The sequence below is a fragment of the Cryptomeria japonica genome, unplaced genomic scaffold (assembly GCF_030272615.1).
Source record: "Cryptomeria japonica unplaced genomic scaffold, Sugi_1.0 HiC_scaffold_86, whole genome shotgun sequence".
Classification (NCBI taxonomy): Eukaryota; Viridiplantae; Streptophyta; class Pinopsida; order Cupressales; family Cupressaceae; genus Cryptomeria; species Cryptomeria japonica.
The window spans coordinates 348,861-374,747 of NW_026728908.1; the positions used below are offsets into that span (position 1 = coordinate 348,861).

At 39.8% G+C, this 25,887-nt stretch overlaps 1 protein-coding gene across 1 annotated transcript in view; it reads left to right on the plus strand.

The window, feature by feature from the left end:
* Window positions 1-25,462, plus strand: part of LOC131864460 (uncharacterized) — a 119,206-nt gene extending 93,744 nt beyond the window's left edge. The window contains exon 6 of the mRNA XM_059215231.1: window positions 25,079-25,462. Coding sequence (XP_059071214.1) covers window positions 25,079-25,230 — 152 coding nt within the window. The 3' untranslated portion in view covers window positions 25,231-25,462. The remainder of the gene's footprint in view (window positions 1-25,078) is intronic.
* Window positions 25,463-25,887: the final 425 nt, after the last annotated feature.

Sequence of the window (25,887 nt, forward strand, 5' to 3'; positions counted from 1 at the left end):
GTAATGCCCACAATTCCAATCATGGACGAAATCTCTATAGTATCCACCCTCTAATTTTTACTTTATATATTTTGATAAGATGTATTACAACACAACAATAACAATAATGATAATATGCTGTCACACATAGCTGTTACATGTTTACAGGGCTGATACAAATTTTTTGGTAATAGCAGAGGCATAAGAAACTTCAGTATAACACCAACAAACATGTACTAATCACCAAGTTGAGTATAGTGCAAAGTACCTTGAATATAGTGATGGAGAGATGCTGATAATGTCGTGAAGGGGAACGGTCTTTGCTGATATCAATTTTGTGAGAAGGTTTGCAACTAATTTTAGTGCTGGGAACTGCACCAACTCGCCTGGGAATGCTCACCACTCCAAAGTGTTCAAAGGCAGAAACAACACCTAAAGACACTCCCACATGCACTCTACTTTCATCATCACTGTGATAATGAGGTTGCAGGTCTGAATTAAAGGTAAAATAAGTGGAATCCCTCTCAGAAAACACTTCCAAACCCACATAGACACCCTCCCAGGTATATCAAACACCTCCTTACACACCCAGCTCCACTAGACACCCTTTCCAGTCACACCCAACACTACCAAAAAGCCTAGAAAAGAATGAGTTAAGGAGCTATAGGTCTGATATGTTTGTCTGAGTGAAGGAAGGCCTTGAACAGGAGATGATAAAGGTTGTTGCAGGCATGAATATAGACTGAAAGCACACTGTTATAGACAGTACAGCAGGGGTGATCGCTCAGCAAGCCTCCAAGCTCAGTATCAACATGCACCTAAGGTCACAAACTAAACCAGCACCCAGAAAATCCATTCCGACTCATACCCGAACTCAATGAAGGGAGAATAACATTCATTGCTTGAGTAAATGGACCATCTACAGATCTGTAATATTGATTTATGCAATTGTACAGCAAGTCTGTGAGATGTACAGACCCCCAAATCAAGAAATATCCTCCAAAGTTCAATGCCAACTACCAATTAACAACCTCAACAAGATTAGGCACCTCAAGACCAAGTAAAAGCACTAGAAAGGCGGAGCAACCAGGCATCTATGTTCCACACCCCTCCAAAACAGCATGGTACGGCCTGTGGCCTGCTGCTACAGCCACTAAACAACTGAAAATTCTGTACATCCAGCTGATGAACACGTCCTTAGGGCTGAATACAGTATCATCTAACTCACAAAAAACATTGTACAACCAATAGGAATAACCTAGCAAGTACGGCCACCTCCTGAAATGTACAGCCAGTTCTTGAGATGTATGGCCAAGGAAAATCACCTTCAAAAACACCAAAACACCTCTAAAAAATTCAATCTTAAACACATCCAAAATTTGCATATCAAATAACTTCAAAAATCTTCATTTTGGAACCCTGAAACTGGAAATCTGTTGAAGCATAGTATGGTTCCTGAGTAGAATCACTCACACCTAGCGAGGGATTGACTTTCAAATCCAAAACTAGCAATCAAATGAGGGTTTTTGTCTTTAAACAATCTTTGGAAGAACTTGCGGGTTTAATCCAACAATATAATGGTATATTGGTATGTGTAATCTTTAGCAGATGGAACATAAGAGCCCAAACCTCCTTTAGGCTAGAAGCTTACAGAAAATTTAAAAAACTCAAACTGACCAAAAGATCACAAAATAATATTGCATAAAATGGTGACATTACAATCTCGCAAAAATGTAACCAACAATTTTTTTTGAACACAAGGTACTACACAATAGTAATGTATCATATGCATGCACGTGTTGTCATCATGTGCACCATCACCATAGTTGAAAAAATTGGCAAAATCTTTTCAAATAATTGTGAGTTTATTTTTCCGGTGAGTATAAATCAGTGCTTAGTTATTGGTGAAAACTCACCTATAATTCTACACCACCACCCATAGTTGAAAAAAATGGGAAAAAATCATTGGCTTATCTAGTAATTGCATGACTATTTTAATGAGTAATTATGAGTATAACTCAATGTCAATTTGTTGGCAAAAACTCACCAATAACTCACAAAATGCAGATAAAAATTCAGCTCCATTGCAATAAGTCTATTTGCCTATATGTATATGTGTATGTATATTCCCTCATGTATATATACATGTTTATATATTCAAATAAATAAGATTATTGATTAATGACTGAACTAATATTCAATATTAATTCAGATTTGTGAGATTTTGCCAAGATCAAGAGCTCAATGAAAAGTACAAAATAGAGAGACAAAATATAGGACAAATATCCTATAAGAATAAATAATTACACCAAACTCACTCAATTAAAGTACCCCCCCCCAAATGATGATTTTGACACTTTATATGTAGTGCGTGTAGCCGTGTACAATAGGCCACTTGCAAACAATGGCAAGGTGGACTTCTGATTTTGTTTTACAACTGCCCCAATAGGCTGAGAACTACAATGCAAAAGACCAGAAAGATAGATCTATGCAATACAAGTGCCAAATTGGCCAAAAAAGACCATATGCTGAAAGTACTATTTCTATTCAAAATCACTACAAATTGATAGCAGATTATGAAAGTAGACGAAAAATTATGCACTTTAAAAAAAAAAGACACCTGAAAAGGAGTTCGTATGAGCCCAAACAGAGTCCCGGAAGTTGCAAAAACAGGGATTGGACAGGTACAGTCACCAAAAACTGAGATTTGTGAAATATCTGTCCATCAAAATCAGAAAATAATGCCACCATGAGAAAGTACACGAAAAATTAGCCCATTTCAAAAAAATTGTACCAAAAAAGGAGCAAAAATGAGCAAGATATGGCCATTTGAAGTTGAACTGCAAAATCAAAAAGCTCAACGGGAGGGGCCTACCAAATTTTCAAAAAATGATGATGTCAGCAATCTGCGAGGTTAAATTTGACGGTCGTATGACCGTCGTAGAAAACTTCATTCCCTGCCTGCGTGGTGTCCGTACGGTACAGACTGATGACGTGTTAGAACCGGATTGGTTGAACTTGATGACGTGTTGTACGGAAAAATCCACGCGGAATGCTAACAAGGTTGCACAATTGGCAGATGATGTGGCAAGTGCGCTGATGTGGCTGTCCAAGTGGCGGCTGACTGTGCACAGGTGATTAGATCGCGGGCCACTGGCCACTTGCCACGTGGTGGATGCGGGCCCTCTGGAGCTCGTCGGAAGACTAGAGAAGAAAAGGCGTCGACCGGGAGCACGGGGTAGGAAGTCGTAGTCGCTGAGGAGTTTGGGCAGCCGACGACTAGTGGAAAATCGCCGGCGGGAGCAGAAAGCGGTGACCGGCGGGTTGGCGGCAAATGGAGGACATGCAGCGGCGGCAGATGCCGGGAAAAGATGCACGGGAGGCGGCAGTTGGAGTACGACTTTGGTTTGTAGTGGAGGTACCGTCGGCGATCGGAGCGGGAGTACTTTGGTGTAGCAGCGGGAGACAGTCGACGGGATCGGTGGAGGTACTGCCGGTTGCCGGAGCAAATGGAAGTCACCGGAGCAAAGGGGTCGGGTGATCGCCGGTGGTAACACGGAAACTGTCGAGGGAGCACAGAGCACGGAAACCATGGAAAAATACAGTCCTGCAAAATGTGCAATACGTAGAGTACGACGAGGACAAGGGGGGGTGGTCACGAGACCCCCCCGAAATATAGAATTTTGATTTTTTTTTTTTTGAATAAATAAAACTGCAAAATGTAATATGAATTTTCTTTAACTAAAATATTTTTTATTATTATTTTTTTGAAAAAACCGTATCGTACAACCGAATAGGCTGATTTTTTCCTTTGAAGCCCCAAAGTCGACTTTCACCCAATATAGGCGAATTTATAGTCAAAATTCATGGAAACGGTCACTCGGACTCAATGGCGAGGTCGGATCTGGTCTAGGACGCCTCCAAAAGATGCTGCTCCTCAGATCCGAAAATGCAAGCCTTCAGCAATGCCTCTCAAAGACAAATCAATGACGCTCTAATGGCTCTGATACCATATGAGATTTTGCCAAGATCAAGAGCTCAATGAAAAGTACAAAATAGACAGACAAAACATAGGACAAGAATAAACTGTATTCTCATCAATAGATAAATGATCAATCATTGTTACATACAATGAATATGAGCCTGCTTATATAGGCAAGGCTATATGGATACGTGAGCACACAAACATGACATGTGGCTCAATAAGAAACAAGGGTAGGTAGGGATAAGTAGGGGTAGGTAGGAGAAACAATATAATATTCCACATGAGGTGGATAACCCACTGAATGTGGAATGTAACAACAAGATAAGACCACAAAAGGTGGAAATTCTCCTACATACACACTCCCAATGTAGCACATCTCCCTAAGTGTCTCATATGCAAACTACAATGTAATGCATGTACCTAAGTAAACTTAAGTAAAGTGTAATTATATCCAAGATGAATAATTAATTACACCAACAAGATTAAATCATTAAATTAGGACAATAGAATAGTGAAATCAACACTTAGCACCAATTTAGACGATAAAGGAAAATACACCGCTCTCCTAATTGACTAATCGGCCATAACAACCACCCAAGAAACCAAGGTAACGACTTAACCCCCAAGGCGACTTATATCTAGGTTCATGGCTCGACAGCAAGTTTGATCTCTTCCAAAGTCTACATTCCTCTCCTTGATGATACTCCCCCTCTCTTTTGAGACGTTACATTTCCTGCATCCACTTGGTCACATGAAAGTAGTTAAACCAATCTTATCCTTTCATGATTTCACATAAATGTAATAAACATTATCGACATTATTCATTCATTTCAATAATTCCATATTACTGATGTTTACATCTATCGTATTTGTTAACAATATTTCACTAAAGTATTCCAAAATAGAATAAAACCATTTATAAAAAAGAGGGATGTAACAACTTCATAGTTGAGGCCTTGGTGGCCAAGAGGGGTTTACAAATAGAGGATTTCAAAGGCTTCATTGTGATGGTTGCAAATGGCTTCACCGTGACTTGTACTAAATGAGCTCCACAATTGAGAATAGCATTGGGTAATTACATAGTGACCGATGATTTTTATGTAGTAGGCATTGGGGAAACTAATATAGTCTTGGGAGTTCAATGGTTACCCTTATTGGGGAAGTACTTGCAATTCAAACCATGGAGCTGAAGTTTAGAGTGGATGGAAAGAATGTGGCTGTATGGGGTATGTCCAATGGTGCATCGAAGATCATGATAGCTAAGAGGATGCAAAGTATATTCAAACACGGTGATGTTGCTTGGGTAGCCTATTGTTTGATTTCTTCTAAAACCCCTTTTGATGGTGATGGACCATCAAATGGATATCCAATCCATTTTGAATAAGCACAATGTGGTTTTTGGTGACTTTCTCTAGGAAGACCTTTTGACAGGGGTTTTGAGCACGTGATCAAGCTAGAGAAGGGATCTAAGCCCTTTATTGCTACTCCTTATTAACATCCGAAGATATTTAGAGAGGAGATTAAGAAAAAGATCAATGAATTATTGGATATGGGGCATATTAGGCCTAGCTCAAGTCCCTTTGCTTCTTCAATTGTCTTGGTGAAGAAGAAAGATGGAACTATGCGAATGTGCATTGACTATTGTGCACTCAATAAAAAGACAATCAAAAACAAATATTTGGTTCCCAGGAATGATGAACTTTTGCATGAGTTGTATGGTGCAATTTAATTTTCAAAGATTGATCTTCATTTTGGATACCATCAAATCAAAGTTCAGAGTAGGACATTCACAAAACAACATTTATGTGTCATTATGGACACTATGATTTTCTGGTCATGCCCGTTGGTTTGACCAATGCTCTCGCTACCTTTCTGTTAATGCATTAGTAGCTTCTGCAAGATAAGATTTTCCTAACTCGTTAATCTCCTCCATTTTGTTTTGGTTTACTCATCTATGCTATTAGATTATCTGATTTATGCTTTCCGAACTGAATATGTTTATCAGACTGTAACTTTGATCTTGATTATGATATTGATATTGGATAAAGATGGATTAGATCGACGACCTGCTTAACATAGTTAAGCGTCGATCTAAATGCTATCGGGCTAGTAACCCGATAGCATATTAATGTCGATTCATTTATGAATCGGCATTAATATACTATCGGGGTATTAACTCGATAGCATATATAATGCTATTAGTTATCGGGCTTGTTTGCTTTGACACCGATTCATTATCAGGTGTGTTTGTATCGATCTGTTATCATTTGCTTTGACACCGATTCATTATGGGGTGTGTTTATATCGATCTGTTATCATTTACAAATGGCACCGATTAAGTTATCATAAACACCGAGTGAATCGGTAGACAGTCACGACCAAGTGACATCTTGGTTGGGTGCCACCTGATCGTGATTGCTTTACTATATATACATAATTCAAAAGAAAAGGAATGACATTGAAATCGATACATGTTCATCCTCCATACCTGCAGAAAAGAAAGACGATAATATTATTGTCATAATAATAATACCAAAATCTTAAATATACCATCTAGCATATAACTTGTTCATTAAATTGGAAATTGCAATAACTTTTACACTTTCAATGTTGCATGAACTACATTTTCAATAAGCAGTTGTCAAACTCTTTATTAGTATTCTTTTATGACATTCTTATTTACAACAAGACTTGGGAGGATCATCTCGGGCACCTTGATGAGGTGTTGGGCATCATGGAGGCATGATCTTTGTTTGTCAAAGCTTTCAAGTGTGAGTTTGGATTGACAAAGATACTTTACTTAGAGCATGTGATTAGTGTGGATGGAGTATAGGTACACCAATAGAAAATTTAGGCCATATTGGATTGGCCACCGCTGAAGACATTAATAGACTTGAGGGGATTCTTCGGCATTTGCAGTTACTCTAGGAGGTTTGTTAAGGGGTTCTCCCAACTTGGAGCACCTCTCACAAATCTCACTAAGGGGATTTCAAATGGACTGAAGATGCTTAGTGCACATTCGACAAACTTAAGGAGGGTAAAATGAGCACTTGTCTTGTTTTGGCATTACTTGATTTCTTTCAGCCTTATTTAGAGTGTGATACTTTAGGTGAGGGATTGAAGCAGTACTTATGGAGAACAAGAACCCTATTGCTTATGAGAGCAGAAAGCTCTGTGATGCAGAGAGATTATATTTCATCTGCAATAAAGAGATGCTTGCCACCATGCATTGGCAAAATTTGGTAGGTGAAAAATTCGTTGTTAGAACGAACCGTAACAATTTGAGATACTTCTTGGACCAAAAGGACTTGAATGAGTGACAATAGAAGTGGGTCAGCCAAATTCAGGCATATGAATTTGATATTGAGTATGTGAGATCTATATGTAAAGGAAATCAATACTATGGTTTATAACTTCAATAAAATGCATGTTTTTAAAGAATATTTTAGAAAATTAATGTATTTGGTAATGTTTGATAAATTTAATGAGTTATTCCCCATGTTTTTGTTTAGTACCGAGCTTTAAAATTTTTGGGTTGGCCAAGTAATTGCAAGTCTGAGTTTTTAAATTATGGAACTTTAATGTAAACAAATGATGAAATATCTTTAGAAGCTAAATAGCTTTCAAAGAAATAAAACACCTATATTAATACAAATAGAACTGCATGGTTAAGTGCTACATATACCAAAACTTTGCAATTTCTTACACATAAAATCTGCCTACATTCCATAATTCTGATATGGGTGTCAGGTATATCATTCTAGCTTTGCGTGATACCAAAACTTCAATTAGAGGAAACCAAAATCAAGACGCATAGACTAATGAATCCCAAAAATGGATGATAGAGAAGCCAAGATTGATATTTGTTTTAAATACGTAACAATAAACTCTTTGCGAAACACATTACAAAGTTAGATTTATGTTTTCCTATTTATATTGTTATGAGATGTATGCACTTGTTTTGAAAGTTTTTGTTCCCTTTATGCGATATGAGGTAGAAATGCAAGAAGAGTACATCATGATTTTTTTTAACGGGAAAAACAAAGAGCATTTGTTAATAAGGAAACTTTTACAAAATAAACAGAAATAAGATTGCTGCAAGTAGGAAGTGACAAAGAGCATTAGTTACAAATGAAAGACAAAATGATGACACATGGAGTCTTATGGAACATCCACTTGGTGAAAATTTCATCTTATCTTGACTGCACTATTGAATATTAAAGTTTTTAATTGTTTTGATATTAAAAATCAGCAAAACAAGGGTGTTGACCCTATTACAAATGAAAGACAAAATGATGACACATGGAGTCTTATGGAACATCCACTTGGTGAAAATTTCATCTTATCTTGACTGCACTATTGAATATTAAAGTTTGTAATTGTTTTTGATATTAAAAAGCAGCAAAACAAGGGTGTTGACCCTATTACAATGCCCCTAGGGGCCAATAAACCAAGTCAAAAAAGTCTACACAAAGACCAGCCAACAGACCATTAACAACACGCAGGCCAAACAGTTCACCAAAACACACAAGAAGAGACTAAAACAGCAGCAAAATGAGGAACCACACCAAACTACAAGGGCTGAGATACAAGGCCAACAAGGCCACTTCAAGACAGACCAAAATAGGCCACTTACAGCACTGAGACCATAACTGGTCACAAACAGCCTAAAGGCCAAAAGGTCACTTACAACAAAGAGGAAGAACCAACAACCCATGCCAAGAGTGGGTTAATCTTACATCCAACTCCCAACTAAGCACATCATTAGGCTGGACTAAAATTGAGAGAGGGCCAACTCCCTCCTCTTCAAGAGCCCCCAAGAACCCCCAAAATTGTCTCCACCTCAATAGAAGGTGATGGTGAGGATTATGGCAAACAATCATTGCCCTCCTCAGAAGGAGCATTCGCAGGAACAATAGGGGTGGCCCCATACTAGAGCACACAGATCACAACCACCAAAATAGGACCACTAAACCATTACACCTCGTCCACCTAGCACGGAGACAAGCCCTGACAAAATCTACAGCTGGAACCACCTCAATAGGATCTGCAACAAAAGAAAACTCCATTTTTAGCCAAAAGAACCACACCCACAAGCCATTGACCTGTCTTCTATCCTGAGTCAACCCACTCTGAGGCAAGATCCCAGTAAACTATGCTTTTGAAACCACCACAAATGGTTGTCTACACCTCAATAGGAGACACATGAGAAAAACTAGAATACGTTACTAGGAACCATGCCAGAAACTAGAGCAAGTTTCCATAGCTAGCGAAACCCACCAAAAGGGGCTTGTTGTGATGTTTTCATACATCGCCCCATTGCAAATGGGGACTCCCACTTTTTTCTGCTTTCTAGGTTAGTAGTCTTAGCTTGGTCGTCTAGTAGTGTCTTTAGCTATTAACCTTCTACTTGAGGAAGTGCAGTGTCTTAGATTGCCAGGAAGTGATGAGGTCATATTTCCTTCTTTAGGTTGAAGTGAGGTCAGTGTAGCTTTTCAATTCCTTAGCAATGGACAATATATGATGATCATTTCATTTAATCATATCATCATTAGAGATAGAAATGATAGGGGTAAGTGTGGAGGTCAATCACAGGAATCGAAATGTTTGATGAATGCCAGTCAGAGTGAAGGCTTAGACAAGCATGAGGAGGCTTGGTTGATGATGAAGGGCCCTTGAAATGAGTAAGGTAAGTGCCACAACTCATGAAATTGAACAAGAGAGGTCACTTCTTGTGACCCCTCAAAACCCCGACCTATTTTCATTCACTGTCAGTGCCCCTCCAAATCCCGACTTGCTTGCTAGCATTTCCAGTTGGTGCTGAAATCCATGACCAACTTGAGTTGCTGTTAGTGAACCCTTCAATCTCCGACCTACTTCAAGTCATTGCTAGTGACACCTCAAAAATCCGCCCAAGGACTTGAAGATATTTATGCTGTTAAAAAGGGAATGACTTCAATATCCAAGCAAAACAAGTAATCAGATTGGTGGAATCTTCTAGCAGTGAGTGGAAAGATCTTGAGCAAAGCTAATGGGGCAAGTAAAGTTGACATCTTTGAGTCACTGTCAGTAAGGGGTGAAAATCCTGACTAGGCTGATATCACTTCCAGTTAGTGTCCAAAAGTCTGGCCTAGGGAGTGAAGATCAATGATGAATGATTGCACTACTGTCCCAATGCCTCAATGGACATAAGATTGCCTTGATAAAAAGGGGTATGGATGATTCAAGAGTCTGATCAAGCAAGGGACTGATTTGATGAAGAGGTCAAAAGGTGATTAAGATCATTGAGGAACAACACTTCTACTTAGCACTCAAATCTCCAACCTACCTAAGGCTCACTTCCACTTGCACCCAAAAACAGGGACCATTTCATATGCCTAACCAAAGCCCCAACCAAATACATGACACTTCCAGTGAGGGGTGAAAACCCCAACCACTGTCAGTGCACCCCTGAAAGCCCGACCACTGTCAATGGGTGTCTAAAAGTCCGACCAAATTAGAACACTACCAGTGGGACTTAAAAAGTCTGGCCTAATGTGTGAAAGAGAGCAATGTCGGTGGGAGTCAAATGAGAGATCATAGATGTAAAAGGTATAGACAACAAAGGCTGGAAGCTTTCACTTCTAGTGCTACCTTAAATCCACGACACCTTTGAAAGCACTGTCAGTGCCCTATCAGAAGTCCAACCTCATTGCGACCACTGTCAGTGCTCACCAAAAAGTCCGACCTGCTTATGCTGACTGCCAGTGGGTGCTCAAAACCTCAATCACTTCCTATGCCCCTTGAAAAGCCCGATCACTGTCAATGACACATCAAAAGCCTGAACTTCTTGACAAGCACTGCCAATGCTACCCTAGATCTCTGACTTACTTGGCATCAATTTCTAGTGACACGTGAAAAGTCTACACATTTAGAAGTTACTTCCAAATCCATGAATAATAGCAGGTCTCAGACCTGAAACCAATGGAAATCAGACATGTCTCAGACCTGAAACATAACAGATCAGATATGAAATCAGCAAAATCAGATATGGATCGTAACTAAGAACATCATTTCCCCCGTAAAATCAGTCATTTCTTGATCTAAGTAATGATTTGAAGGCGAGATTTAGGACAGTAAGAAGTACTTTATCTATATTGTTCTTGATTTGTATCCATGCTCTTTTCAGGTTGGATCTGGCAAAGCATGTGAAAAGGAAAAGGTGAAGGCTCATCAGCTCACTTACAACATCAAGATCACACCATTCGAGACTTCAGCACATGGAGGAGATTCCAAGACATTGCAACACTCCAAGTCTCAAGCTCATGTAAGGCAGCAAATAGGAGAACTTCCATCACAAAGAAAGGGCATTACAAGGCAAGTGTAGAGATCCACTTCAAGGGAAGTTAGAATGAAAATCATCAGCATGGGAGATGGAGGCGAATCAAGTATTGGGGAGTCTACATCAAAATCATGAAGGAACACTCACCAACTTTGCAAAGGAAGAATGAAGATTCATCATGGCAAGATCAAAATCAACATCATGAAAGAGTAAACACTTGTGATGAGTTACAGGGACCAAATGACTAAGGTGGTGCCTAGTCATCACCTACCCAATCACATCACTCTAATTCAAGGCGTTTAGATTCAATGCTCCTGACTCATCCATCTAGGCAGATAACTAACACATGTGGGCACAAAGTCTGATGGACCTACCCTCATCATTCATTGTTCAATAATTCAAGGAAGGAACATGTGTCCCATAAAATGTAAATTTATCATTGGTCAGCATTAAATGCTATATAATGGGTGTAACAAACCCTAATTAGGGTTTCTATCGTTTGATCTTGGCCATTGATCGTGAATCAATCTAAGCCACTCATTGTAAAGAGCTATCTATATAAGGCTTAGTTTTCTCATTTGTAAAGGTTAATAGTTAATAGCAGGTTAATAGTTCAATATCAGCTAGCAATTAGAAGTAGAGTAGGAGGAGAAGGCAAGAATTGTTGCCAAGCTTGTAAATAAACATCCTTTTCATTGAAGATATGGTGGAATGCGTTGTTTCTTCTACATAATTGCATGGTTTCTTGTTGGATCCTCATGTTAGATGGTGATAATTAGATGGATGGAAGCTATTGTGAATGGTTAATGGTGAAATTCTTATGTTCATACTACTAGTATTTGCTGATTGTGAAGTATCTTGCCTGGTCAACTGAACTCTCTTCATGAGCTTAACTTCGATTGCTACTCACTCATTGATATGCATTACATTGATGGTGTGTATGTTGTTGGTAGTAATTTGAACATCATTTTGCTCTCCTTAGAAGATCACACTAAACTTTGTGGAGTTGTTGCTTTGCATGGCAAAGCAAAGTCTAGTTGAATTTCACTAAATCATTCATAGTTTCTTACATTCCTATGATTAGATTAGCTTTCTCAACCCTTTATCCTTTTGCTATTTTTTAAAGACAACTAAAATTCCACGTTCCAACAGCTTTCAAGCATTCAAGTATCAACGTAAGTCCCCTTGTGATTCCAACAATATCACATCATACACACTGAGTCTATCCAAGAGCATGTCAAGACCTAACATTCGGAACCTTGGAGTCATCCCATTTTATCATGCAGTTTAGCACTTGGGAGGATTTTGTTTAAGAGTATAGAGTACTTCAATATTTTATTTGTGTTGCATAGTGCATAAAAAACACATCAACAGGGCCCTCTACCAATTTAACCCTGCTCCACCACCTCCACTTGTAGTAGATGCAAAGTTCCATCCACTCTTGCAAGACTTGTCTCCACTTCTATAGGAGAAGCAGGAGAAAAAACCTTCATAAGAGGAGAGATATCCCTCTTACCAACACCAAGAACCTGGTCAGATTGAGACCATATGCCCATCTGAAAACTATTAGTATTATATTTTCCTAAGTTATTAATGCTCAATAATGTAATATATTGTAAGATATTGTAATTTTAGTTTCTTATTAGAATCTTTCTATTTTGAGATTCTTTGTAATTCTTTATAATGATCTTCATGATCATTCGTAAATACAACAACCATTTTTACCAAATTACTTTCGTAATATGGTATCAGAGCACTGGGTATTTTCGAAATAATTTTTCAATTAAAAATTCGTCACGAATTTTTTTAAAAGTTTTTTGAAAAATTTCTTTATTCGAAATTGCTCCTAGTTCGTGAGGACTGGTCGAGGGTTTTTTTCGCGTCTTTCTTTGACGCATTCGTGCTGAAAATCCTGATCATTATTGGACATCGTGGCCTGTCTTCCTTGTCACGTCTGCAGTTTGCGATTTTTGGATCGCGTTTTTTCTTCTCTCCGTGGTCGGTTTTTGTCTTTGCATGATTACAATCCATGCCCTTTTCCGCACTGCGACCTATTTGTCTCTGCCCGTGGTCGTGTTTTGTCGCAATCTGCAGTCTTGGGTGTTTTTTTTAGGCGACATTTTTCAACGCGCGACTTCTTTCTTGCGCGACTGCGCGGTTTCTTTTCGCACGTGCCGACTCCTCTAGATTTTTTCTGCATTCGCCTTCGATTTTGGGTGACGCGAATTTATCCGCGATTTGGTGGCAACAATTTAAAAAAAAAACCTTTGCTTTGGCTTGCAACTTAAGGGTTTTGAAGGATCTTTTTCTGCAACCTGCATTTTTTTTCTAAGGTTTTGCATTTTTTGACTAGGGTTTTGGCCCCTTAGTTCAAGTCGAAAATTTATTTTGATTGCAGAATCTTTGTGGGTTTTTCGAAATCCGAACTGGGTCTATTCGATTTTTATGGGTGCATCGTTTTTCATGCCTCGAATTTTGTGCCAGCAGATTTCTATTCTGATTTCAGATTCTTTTTGGGTTTTTCGCAAGGAATTTTGGGTGGTCTTCCGATTTTGTTGGGTCAGCCAGAAAATTTTCTTGAAATCTGTGTCAACCGTACTTCATCTATTTTTTGAAGTCTGTACCTGTATCTGCCTCTATTTTCTACATTGATATTTGTGCTTTGTATTCCGTGCTATCACCTCTTCTTTGATTTTTTCGTTTTCCGTGCATTGGGAAACATGCAAGATGGCGTCATTGACCAACTTGATGTTGGAAGGCAGTTAGCGATTCAACGGCAAAAATTATAACACTTGGAAGCAGCGCATGCTGACAATCTTCGGATATCACCGCCTAGATGATCTTGTCTTGGGAAAAGAATCTCGTCCTTCTGCAGCCGGAGCCGATCAAGACAAATTTGATGACTGCAATAGGGAAGCTGTCATGCTTCTCTAGCTCTCTGTCACAGATGACCAGCTACCTCAAATTCCTTCTGGTCAATCAGCCTCAAAAATTTGGAAGCATCTGAAGGAGTTGCATGAGACATCCGACAAAAGCCGAGCATTCTTCTTGAAGAACAAGTTGTTCTCCATCATGATGGATGAATGCATGTCCTTCCAGGAGCATCTCACGAAGATTAAGGACATGCGAGATCAGCTTGACGCTATTGGTCGGAAAATGGAGGAAGAGGATATGGTAGTCATAACCCTCAAAAGTCTACCAAAATCCTACGAGCATTTCATAGAGACTCTCAACATTACGTCTACGAATGTTGATCTGAAATTTCCAGAGTTATGCGCCAAACTTTTGCAGCAGGATCGCTGGAAACAACAGTTTGGTAGCGGTGCCACTTCATCCTCCTTTGAGCAAGCCTTTGCAACCAAATCCTTTCACAAGGATAAGGGCAAATTTTAGTCATCTTAGTTCTCTCAATTAAAGGGCTCTAGTCAGTCACAGGAAGGCTCAAAAAAGAAGGTTCAATGCAATTATTGTCACAAATATGGCCATCTGATTAAGGATTCTCGCAATCGGATGGCTTCCAAACATCGAAAGCAGGGAGGGTCTCAACCTAAAGCCAATGTCGCTGAGCACACAGAGCATAAAGAGTCTTCCTTTTAGGCCTTCATGGCTAAAAGACCTACAGACCATGTGAAATCTTTTGCTTGGTATATTGATTCTGGTGCTTCTCGGCATTTCACTCACCAGCGTGATTGGTTTACAGAATTCTCTCCCTATACTGATTCAGTTATTTTTGGAGGAGGTGAGGAGTATACAGTTGTCGGCAAGGGCAACGTTCAAATACAGTCTGGTGGGAGGAATCTCATATTCCTCAATGTGTACTACGTTCCTGGCATGGAACTGAACCTTCTCTCCATGAGTCAGATTATGCGGCATTCTCCTTGATGTCATCTTCAGTGCACATAAGTGTTCTATTGTTGATCGTGTGACATGCACTACAGTTGTTGTTGGTATTGAGGATCATGGTCTTTGTAGACTTGTGGATACAAGTGATTCTCTTGCGCATGCCTTCGCAGCAAAATCCTCCTCTATCTCCTGTCTATGGCATCAACGATATGGTCACCTGAACATTCATTATCTTGTTCAGCTTGTTCAGGAAGATTTAGTACATGGCCTACCCGAAATTCAAACTCAAAATCAACGAGTTTGTGACGCTTGTCAGGCTGGGAAGCAGCACAGGGCACCGTTCAAGGATGGTGACTCATGGCGAGCATCTAAGGTATTGCAGTTGGTCCACGCTGATGTATGTGGTCCAATGAATACTACTTCTGTTACTGGGTGCAGGTGTTTCTTACTTTTTGTTGATGATTACAGTCGTAAGATGTGGGTGTACTTTCTTAGACAGAAATCAGATGTGTGTCCTATATTTCAAAAATTTAAGGCCTTGGTAGAAAAAGAGTCTGGTTGTTCTATTATTACTCTTAGGTCTGATAATGGAGGGGATTTTTGTTCTACTGCTTTCTCCACTTTCTATGCTACACATGGCATAAAACGTCAGTTAACCACACCATACACCCCTCAGCAAAACGACGTTATAGAACGTCGTAACCGCACCGTTACAAAAATGGCTAGGTCTATGTTGGAACACAAAAATGTTCCTAAGAAGTATTGGGCAGAAGCAGTGTTTACTGTAGTCTATCTCCTTAATAGGTCTCCCACTCATGCTGTTAAAGGGAAGACTCCTGAGGAAGCTTGGACTGGTTGCAAACTCAGGATCAGCCATTTGAAAGTTTTTGGCTCTCTTGCATATGTTTGGATTCCAGATGCCAAGCGCTCTAAGTTGGATTCCAAGAGTCAAAAGCTCATGTTTACACGTTACAGTGATAACCATAAGGCCTACCAACTGATTGATATAGACATTGATAGTCTCATCTTGAGTCGCGATGTTGTCTTTGATGAAGATCGAAGACCATTTCAGCTTTACTCGTCTGAGCAGAATTCTGAGGATTAGCCTTTGAAGGCTTCTGATTTAGGTGTTCGTCTTCCATTCGGTTCACCTGATGGGAGGCATGATGCAGATTCTGTATTTGATGATGCACTACCTGAATTTCCTCCGGATGATGCTAATCTTCCACCAGTTGCAGATCCTCTTCCACCTATAGTTCCAGTTATTCCTCCTCCATCAGATGTTGGCACATCTACTCTCCGACCTAAGTGGTGGGCTAAGACAATCAATGATCTTCGTCTTGATGAGCTCATTGACGGTAGATCTTCCAGAAATAAGGGCAAGCAGCAAAATACAGTTAACTTTGCTCTCATGGCCAACATTCATAGTATTTATGAGCCTCAGACTTATACTAAAGCAAAAGGGATTCCAAAGTGGGAACAGGCAATGGATGCTGAATACCAAAGCCTTCTGAAGAACAACACCTGGGTTCTTTCTGATTTTCCTCCAGGAAAGAAACCCATTAGCTGCAAATGGGTCTATAAGGTCAAGTATCATGCAGATGGTACCTTAGATAAATACAAGGCCAAATTAGTTGCTCGAGGATTCACACAGCGGGAGGGCATTGATTATGAGGAGACATTTGCTCCTACTGCCAAGATGAGTACCATTCGTCTTCTTCTCGCTATTGCAACTTAGTTTTGATGGAAAGTCCATCAGATGGATTTTAAGAGTGCCTTCCTCAACGGTGAATTGCAGGAAGAAGTCTACATGACACAACCTCCTGGTTTCAAGGTTGCCGGCAAAGAACATCAAGTATGTAGACTCGTTAAAGCACTCTATGGACTTAAACAGGCACCTCGAGCGTGGCACATTATTTTTGATCAGTACTTGGTTGCTCATGGTTTTCAGTGTTGCCCTTCAGACAGTAATCTGTATATTGAACACTTTGGTGATGATATTCTCTTTCTTGTTGTATATGCGGATGACTTAATCATTACTGGCAGTTCAACACATTTGATTGCAGAAATCAAACAGGATCTGTGCAAGGATTTTGATATGACAGATTTGGGGCTTCTCCATTATTGTTTAGGTGTTGAGGTTTGGCAGATTGATGGTAGCATTTTTATTTCTCAGTCTAAGTATGCCAGGAACTTGCTTGACAGGTTTCGAATGCAGGATTTCAAACCTGCTTCCACACCTATGGAGACTAGCTTGAAGTTATCAGCCAAGTCTGCTTCTCCTCTTGTAGATGAAACACAATTCAGGCAACTAGTCGGTAATCTCATCTATCTTATTGCTACTAGACCCAATCTCAGTTTTGCAGTGAGCTACATTTCACGCTTCATGACAGCCCCCAAGGCTGATCATTGGGTAGCAACGAAGCGTGTGCTGCGTTATGTGAAAGGCACCTCCAGTTATGGACTTCTTTACACTAGGAGTCATGATCCTAGACTTAGTGGGTTCACAGATTCAGATTGGGCAGGCTCGGTTGATGACAGGAAATCAACCTCTGGATATGTGTTCAGTTTGGGATCCGGTGCAGTCACTTGGACTAGTAAGAAGCAGCAGGTAGTGGCTCTCTCCTCGACAGAAGTAGAATATTGGGGAGCAGTTAAGGCAACTTGTGAGGTAGTTTGGCTTCGCCAGATGCTTGCGGATATGCAAATATCTCAAGCAGGTTTGACTCCCTTGTTCTCTGACAATCAGGGAGTTCTCAAACTTGCCAAGAATTCAGTCTTCCATGAAAGAACCAAACATGTAGAGCTTCATTGTCATTACATTCGACAGTTGGTTGAAGACAGATCCATTCAGTTGCTGTATGTTCCTATAGTGGAGCAACAAGCCGATATTTTCACCAAGCCCCTTAGTCTAGATAAGTTTGTAAAATTCAGGGGGTCTATTGGTGTAGTTGATAGATTGAGCATTAAGGGAGGGTATTAATATTATATTTTCCTAAGTTATTAATGCTCAATAATGTAATATATTGTAAGATATTGTGATTTTAGTTTCTTATTAGAATCTTTCTATTTTGAGATTCTTTGTAATTCTTTATAATGATCTTCATGATCATTCATAAATACAACAATCATTTTTTAAAGACAACTAAAATTCCACATTCCAGCAGCTTTCAAGCATTCAAGTATCAACGTAAGTCCCCTTGTGATTCCAACAATATCACATCATACACACTGAGTCTATCCAAGAGCATGTCAAGACTTGACATTTGGAACCTTGGAGTCATCCCATTTGATCACGCAATTTAGCACTTGGGAGGATTTTGTTTAAGAGTTTAGAATACTTAGTATTTTATTTTGTGTTGCATAGTGCATAAAAAGCACATCAATAGGGCCCTCCACCAATTTGACCCCGCTCCACCACCTCCACTTGCAGTAGATGCAAAGTTCCATTGCAACACAAAGTATTTTATTTTGTGTTGCATAGTACATAAAAAACACATCAACAGGGCCCTCCACCAATTTGACCCTGCTCCACCACCTCCACTTGCAGTAGATGCAAAGTTCCATCCACTCCTACAAGACTTGTCTCCACTTCTATAGGAGAAGCAGGAGAAAAAACCTTCGTAAGAGGAGAGAAATCCCTCTTACCAACACCAAGAACCTAGTCAGATTGAGACCATATGCCCATCTCAAAACCAGAAAAGAATTGGAAGCATTCTCCCTAGTGGAAGCCAACAACCTCTGCAACAATCCCCACCTCTATAGGAGAAGCAAAGAACACAACTAAGAGGAGAATAGTTAAGGCCCCCCAAAAGGAAGAACCACCATGTGCCTCATGCTCAACTTGCACAATCTTGGGGAGACACTCCAAAAGCCACATTAGATAGGCAAAAGGACCCCCCAAAATTAGCACTTTGTGGCCAAAACCATCTGCCTTACACAACCACACCAAAGCAGCCCAAAACCAGATCCAAGAGACACCCTCATCCAACCCCAAGTGGATCACACAAGGGTAGAGACAAAGCCCGTACCCAGAGGCACCAAAAGCTGAGAAAAAGGCACCAAGATCCCCAAAGCAAAGGGACAGAAAGCAGAAAATTCCGACCCCATCACACTCGAAGAGTCAAGACCTCCAAATGAGAGGCAAAGCGGGCATAGACCAAGACATATGGGAAAACCAGTAGGAACCATAGCAAAAGGCCATCAAAACTGAAAGAACCCCTGCTTATTTGGCCCTTAATTTTCAGTTTTGATGGTTTGGCATTTTGTCAAATGCTTGGCATGCAAACCTCTGAATTCTGATTTTTCTGGGTCTGATATGAATTTTTGAGTTTTATTGTTTGAATTTTGGATTGATTATGTTGCAATTACATGTACCAAATAAGAGAGAACATAACAAACAACTTAACAATACCAAAGAACCCTTTATTGGTGAAATATAAGGTCTGATTGCAAATAAATCAGGTATTTGTTAGATTGTAACAGCAATTACGAACCCTAAGTATTTGAACATTCAACAATTACAACATAGCCGGATGATGCATAGCTCCAATGGCAATGAGATGACTGATGTAGAAGACCATGTGATGATGAAACAAACTCAAATCTGGACTCCAACAAATCTGAGATTTCTGTAGATAAATGGAAGGTCTAAAACACAATGCTGATTGCAATTTGGTGATGTCAAACTCTCCAAAATCTCCTCCAAACCCTAGCACAACTTAGCAATGAAATACTAACAAACCCTTGCTCAAACAAATCTAAACCAGCTGCAAGCACTGTTCACGTTACTGCAGCAGCACTATTGACGTCACTGTAGCAGCACTATTCACGTTACTGTTCATGGCATTGTTCACGACACTATTCATGGCACTGCAAATAAGATGTATTGAGCAAAATCAAGTCAAAAGATTATTAAAAGAATTTCATGATAGCTCTTCAGGGGCCCACTTATGTGCAAGGACTACAACTAACAAAATAATGGGGGCTGGTTATTACTAGCCAACCTTATTCAGTGACTCACATAGATGGGTGAAGAATTGCAAGAAATGTGCTTTCTTCTCTAGAAAGCAAAGGCTAGGTGCCCTTCCTCTCCACCCTATTCAAGTAGATCAACCATTTGCACAATGGGGTTTAGACTTCATTGGCATGATAAATCCACCTTCTAGTGTTGGCCACAAGTGGGTCTTGGCCACAACAGACTACTTCACCAAGTGGACAAAGGCAGTTGCATTGAAGGATGCCAATAAGGCCTCAGTGTTGGAATTCCTTGATGGAATTGTGACAAGATTCGGTGTCCCTTCCACCATCATATCAAATAATGCCAAAGCATTTGTTGGAACCCAAATCAGTTCTTGGGCAGTTAAGTATGATATATACTTAAAGACATCATCAAATTATTACCCTCAGGGTAATGGCTTAGCTAAATCTTCCAACAAGAACCTCATCAAGATAATCAAAAGGACAATTGAAGACAACCAACGGTCTTGGCATACTAAGTTAAGTACATCCTTATGGCCTAACAGGATCACACCCAAGAGGGCGATTGGTAACTCCCCTTTCATGCTAGTGTATGGGAAAGAAGCAAGACTCCCATCGTCCCTGGAGTTACCCTCTCTTGAATTAGCGCATTAGCTAGAATTGACAGAAAATGATGCCATGATAGTAAGGCTAGCTGAGCTAATGGAGCTGGAGGAAGTTAGAGGTCAGGCTATGCATATGCTTGAGGCTCATCAAGAACAAGTCAAAAGAAGTTTTGACAAAAAGGGTATTAATAGGGTCAACAAAGAGGGAGATTTAGTTCTCAAGTGGGATGCAGACAGAGCCAAAGCCAGACGACACTCCAAATTTGATGCTATTTGGAGTGGTCTATATGTCATCACTAGTTGCAAGGAGTGGGATGCAGACAAAGCCAAAGTCAGACGACACTCCAAATTTGATGCTATCTGGAGTGGTCCGTATGTCATCACTAGTTGCAAGGAGGTCAATGCATTTCTCTCCAAGCTTGATGGTGAAGTCCTTCCGATCTCGGTGAATGTGATTCATCTCAAGCCTTCTAAGAGGGTCTTGATGACAATTTAAATATTAGGTTAGAGGTTGCTTTTCTTTCATAAGTGCTTTTGCACCTACCACATTCTCCTTAAGAAGGTGTGTGCTCTAGTTTCCAGTTTCCCTCCAAGTGATGGCATGCACATGTTTTGGGTCCTTCCAGTGACTCAATGTCCAATGGATGCTCAAGGCTTTTGGATTCCATGCTTAGCAGGCATGCATCCTGCAGAGGTCTTCAAAATGTTGCCATTTTTATGACATCCTTGGTCCATTAGTGAGAACCGATCAGATAAATGTTCCATGGACTAGCGCTGCCCCAGTTGATCAAGGACAAGGCAAATGGTCATGAAATGTTAAGTGTTGTATTGTTAGGAGGCAAACTCGGAATCCCAGGTTTCCCAATTCTTCTCTTCATGAACCTGGAAACCTGGAATCCCAGGCTTCCCAATTCTTCCCATCATGAACTCGGAAACCCAGAATCCTAGGTTTCCGACTTCTGACGACTTGCAACTCTTTCAGATGGCTTGATCAACACTCAAATATCTTAATGCTCCATCAACTCTTGTGACTTGTACACTTTCATTCATAGAGCTACAGGGGCGCATTTAATGTTTTGCAAGATGGCCATCAAGTGGAGTACAGGCTTATTTATGGTTGCTTGATGGCCGGAATGTCAGGCCTACATGCTTTGACTTTGGAATGTCAGGCAATCCACCTTCTAGAAGTACTTTTCTTCTTGGGACTGCCTTGTCAAGGTATGGCCGAGTTACTTGCATGTACACACCATGGCAGGTTTGTGCACTTCCCTGCCTTCCCTGATTGACATTCCTCTGTGCATGCCAGGGTCAAGGTTTCCTCTCTTTGACCATCTATCTCTCCTCTGCAACCAGTTTGCTATATAAAGGTTGTTACGCTTCATTGTAAAGGGTTTTCTCCCTGCTGACTTGAGCTATTTTTATGCTCTTTCACTTCTCTTGAAGACTTGTATATTTCTTGCATTTCCGCAATTGTAAGATTGGCCATTGGCCTTAGAATGAATTGAAATTGTCTTTCTTGCCTCCCTTCAACTTATGTATGTTGTGTATTTTTCCTCACCTTCATTATAAGTGTGTTTTGTGGCTCTCTCATGTCTATGCCGTGTTAACTTGTTTTCTGAGTGTAACTTGTGGGAAACCTTCTCCCCTTTGACATTCAGCAAATTCTAACCTCCATACATGCATTTGGGGTCATTCATGCAATTGAAGTTTGTGCATCTCCAAGGTATTTTAATTGATTCTTTGTTTCATTTCAGGGTGGGGAGAGAAACATCTCTTATCTTGGTGCATCACCTCCTTTCATTTTAGCATTTCCTTCTTTCCTTTTCCTCTGGAAGCTATTAGGATAGGTTTAGAAGTAGAATTTGGATGTTGAGTTGGGTCAACACCTGGACTTGGATTGAGAAGGAAGTCAGCCTTCTCCGAAGATTCAACCCCATTGCGCAAGGTCCCACACTTCAAAGTTGTTTACATGTTTCACAAGGTTGCTAAGTTGATAGCTCAGCAAGGGTGCAAACATTTGTGACAACGACAACCACAACTCAAACCATATTGAAATGGAAACAACCGATCTTTACCCAATAGGCTGGCAAGATCATAGCTCTGATACCATTGAAACAACCCATGCTTATCCTATCCTTAATTTTCAGTTTTGATGGTTTGGCATTTTGTCAAGCACTTAGCATGCAAACCTCTGAATTCTGATTTTTCTGGGTCTGATATGAATTTTTGAGTTTTGTTGTTTGAATTGTGGATTGATTATGTTGCAATTACATTTACTAAATAAGAGAACATAACAAACAACTTAACAATACCAAAGAACCCTTTATTGGTGAAATATGAGGTCTGATTGCAAATAAATGAGGTATTTATCAAACTGTAACAGCAAGTACAAACCCTAAGTATTTGAACGTTCAACAATTACAACATACCCAGATGATAAATAGCTCCAATGGCAATGAGATCTGAGATTTCTGTAGATAACTAGAAGGTCTGAAACACAATGCTGATTGCAATTTGGAGATGTCAAACTCTCCAAAATCTCCTCCAAACCCTAGCACAACTTAGCAATGAAATACTAACAAACCCTTGCTCAAACAAATCTAAACCTACTGCAAGCACTGTTCATGTTACTGTTCATGACATTGTTCACACACTGTTCATGGCATTGCCAATAAACACCCAAATTGAATTATGAATGAATTCACCCTTCAAAAAATGTTGGGTTTTCGTCCAACCTTTCAATCTCCAGGGAGTTTTCATTCCCAAAAGTCTGATCTGCTGCTGAAACTCTTCTTCAGAGTTCAAACCCAATTTGTTGTTGGAAAAATGAATGCTTGAATGCTGAAATGAAACCTCCTCATGTTGCTTTATTGACTAACAACCCTAATAGAAACTTTTAGGGTTTTCTCTTAATTTTAATAAAGTTTATTCCTAAAAAATAGGGATCTCCCCTTAAAAAATAGGAACTACAACCAAAACTTCGAGAATGATTCTTGGGGTCCCCTGCTGCATCCCGGTCAACTCCTAGTCAATTCCTAAAATTTAGGTCACCCTCCTAAAATTTAGGAGATTGCCTCCGACTGTCCAAAATGGCTTATAAAGCCACTACGTAGCTCCACAAGCCTCAAAATGGGTCTCCTTTCCACTCCACTGGCTTACGGGAACTCGATGATAGGCCAATCCCTATTCAACTGCTTGTCACCTAGGGAGGGGACATTACAAAAACCATCAATAGAACCAACATCTCCTTCCCAAGTAGCCTAGACACTGCCAACGCTCACCGCACCAAGGGCACCAAAGCCAAAACGGGAAGCCACAGAGAAGAGAACAAGGCGATGCAACAGGATCCCAACAAGAATAAACCCACCACCGAGCAAGCCACAAAACTCCCAAGATTGAACATAGCTAGACCACAAATGCAGCCAAAGCCAAAAAAAACCCTCCACCAATGTAGCTGCTGATGGGAGCCACCAAGATAATGGAGGTCAATGAAAGGTCACTACCAAAACAGGGGACAAACCCCAAGAGCAGTGCTGGAAAACAAGCGTAATCGCCAACTGAAAACCCACAAGAGCAGTGCTGGAAAAAACTAAAAACTCTCTTCCAACCAAGTCGAACCAACACACCTCCATTGATCATAAATGGAGATGGGAAAAGCAACAAAAACCAAAGGATTCCAAGCACGAACAAAGCCCCAGACACCTTCGGCACCTCAGAATCACAGCTGCTACAGGAGCTAGAGTCCAAGAGAACACCCAAGCACCAAGCTTCACGAGAAGCCACGCCCCCATCAGCACTGGAATCATCATCTTCATCATTGCCCTCCTTTGAAACACCACTCACGCCTCCCTTGCTCACAGCCATTTCAAAAAACTTCAAAGTTTCTAATTGTTTCATTAGTTTGAATGAATGGATATTTTAAATATCATCCACAAGGCCAGACAGCCTATTGGACTCACGGATAGATAGCAACACATATAAGTACAAAATCCCATAACAAATAGACCACCAACAGTGCATCAATTTGACCTCCCTTATCTTGAATTTTCTGCTTTGAATCTTGATAAGGTAATCTGCAACTGTTGTTATATTTTCTTCTTCAAACAGATTATTCAAAGAATCTAAGATATGTATAATCAGAAAACCCTAATCTAAAATGGAAGTTTAAACCAAATGATAGAAAGATGACTGAAGTCATTACCACAACATGCATTTCTATTGCTTCATGACATGAAGGATTTTCACCTTTTGATAAGCATATTTTAGTTTACACTATATGTATATATGGCTGCATGAGACACAGTGGGAGTGAGGAGAGAGGAAAGAAAGTATCACAATAATATTTTGTTTGTGATGATTTTGCAGCAAAAGAAGAAGCAGCAAGGGGTCAAGTCACAGCTATTCTGACAGGGGCTATCGCAGTCCTACTAGGTGTGGGGTATCTTGTATTGGTACAAATATTAGATTCAAGGGGCATTGTACTCCAACCTCCTCCTCCTGAGGCATTTGACCCTTGACTCTATCAAAACATCAATAGTTTTGTGTTTATACATACATAGTTTCTTCCTCTTGTTGCACTAATTCGAAACCTTAAAGGAATGGCTGCAATCTTGTCGGATATGTTGATTTTGCAAAATTACATTTCCTTTTTCATGTTGGCAAATCTAGGAAACAAAATCTTCCAAACACATTGTATGAACGTAAAGTTGAAAAAAAATTGAAATTGTTTATAGTGCTGCTTTGAAGATTTCCACATTCGTTATCTATCACATGCAATTCCTTTCACTCTTAAATCTCGATGAGTTTGTACACAAATTATGATGAATATCCATTTTTTAGTTTGAATAAGATATTTATTTTAATATCATGTGCATTTATGTCTTGAATGATCTATTACTCTTATTCAATCTTTTGATTGTACTGACAAAATTGCACTAATGGAAAATTAAGAAATATTTGAAATTTGTTGAATGGGTGAAATTTGTAGAATAACCAAGGTTACAAAAGAATGACCATTTAAACATTGATCTAATATGAGGTATAAAGACATGTCTATGTGCAGCTTTAAGTTATCTGGATCACAAATTTTTTTTATGAGCCTAGTTTTTCTATTGAATGTAAGAGGTAAGTGAGAAGCCAAATAATCAATGCCTTTATAATTTCCAAGGGTGAAT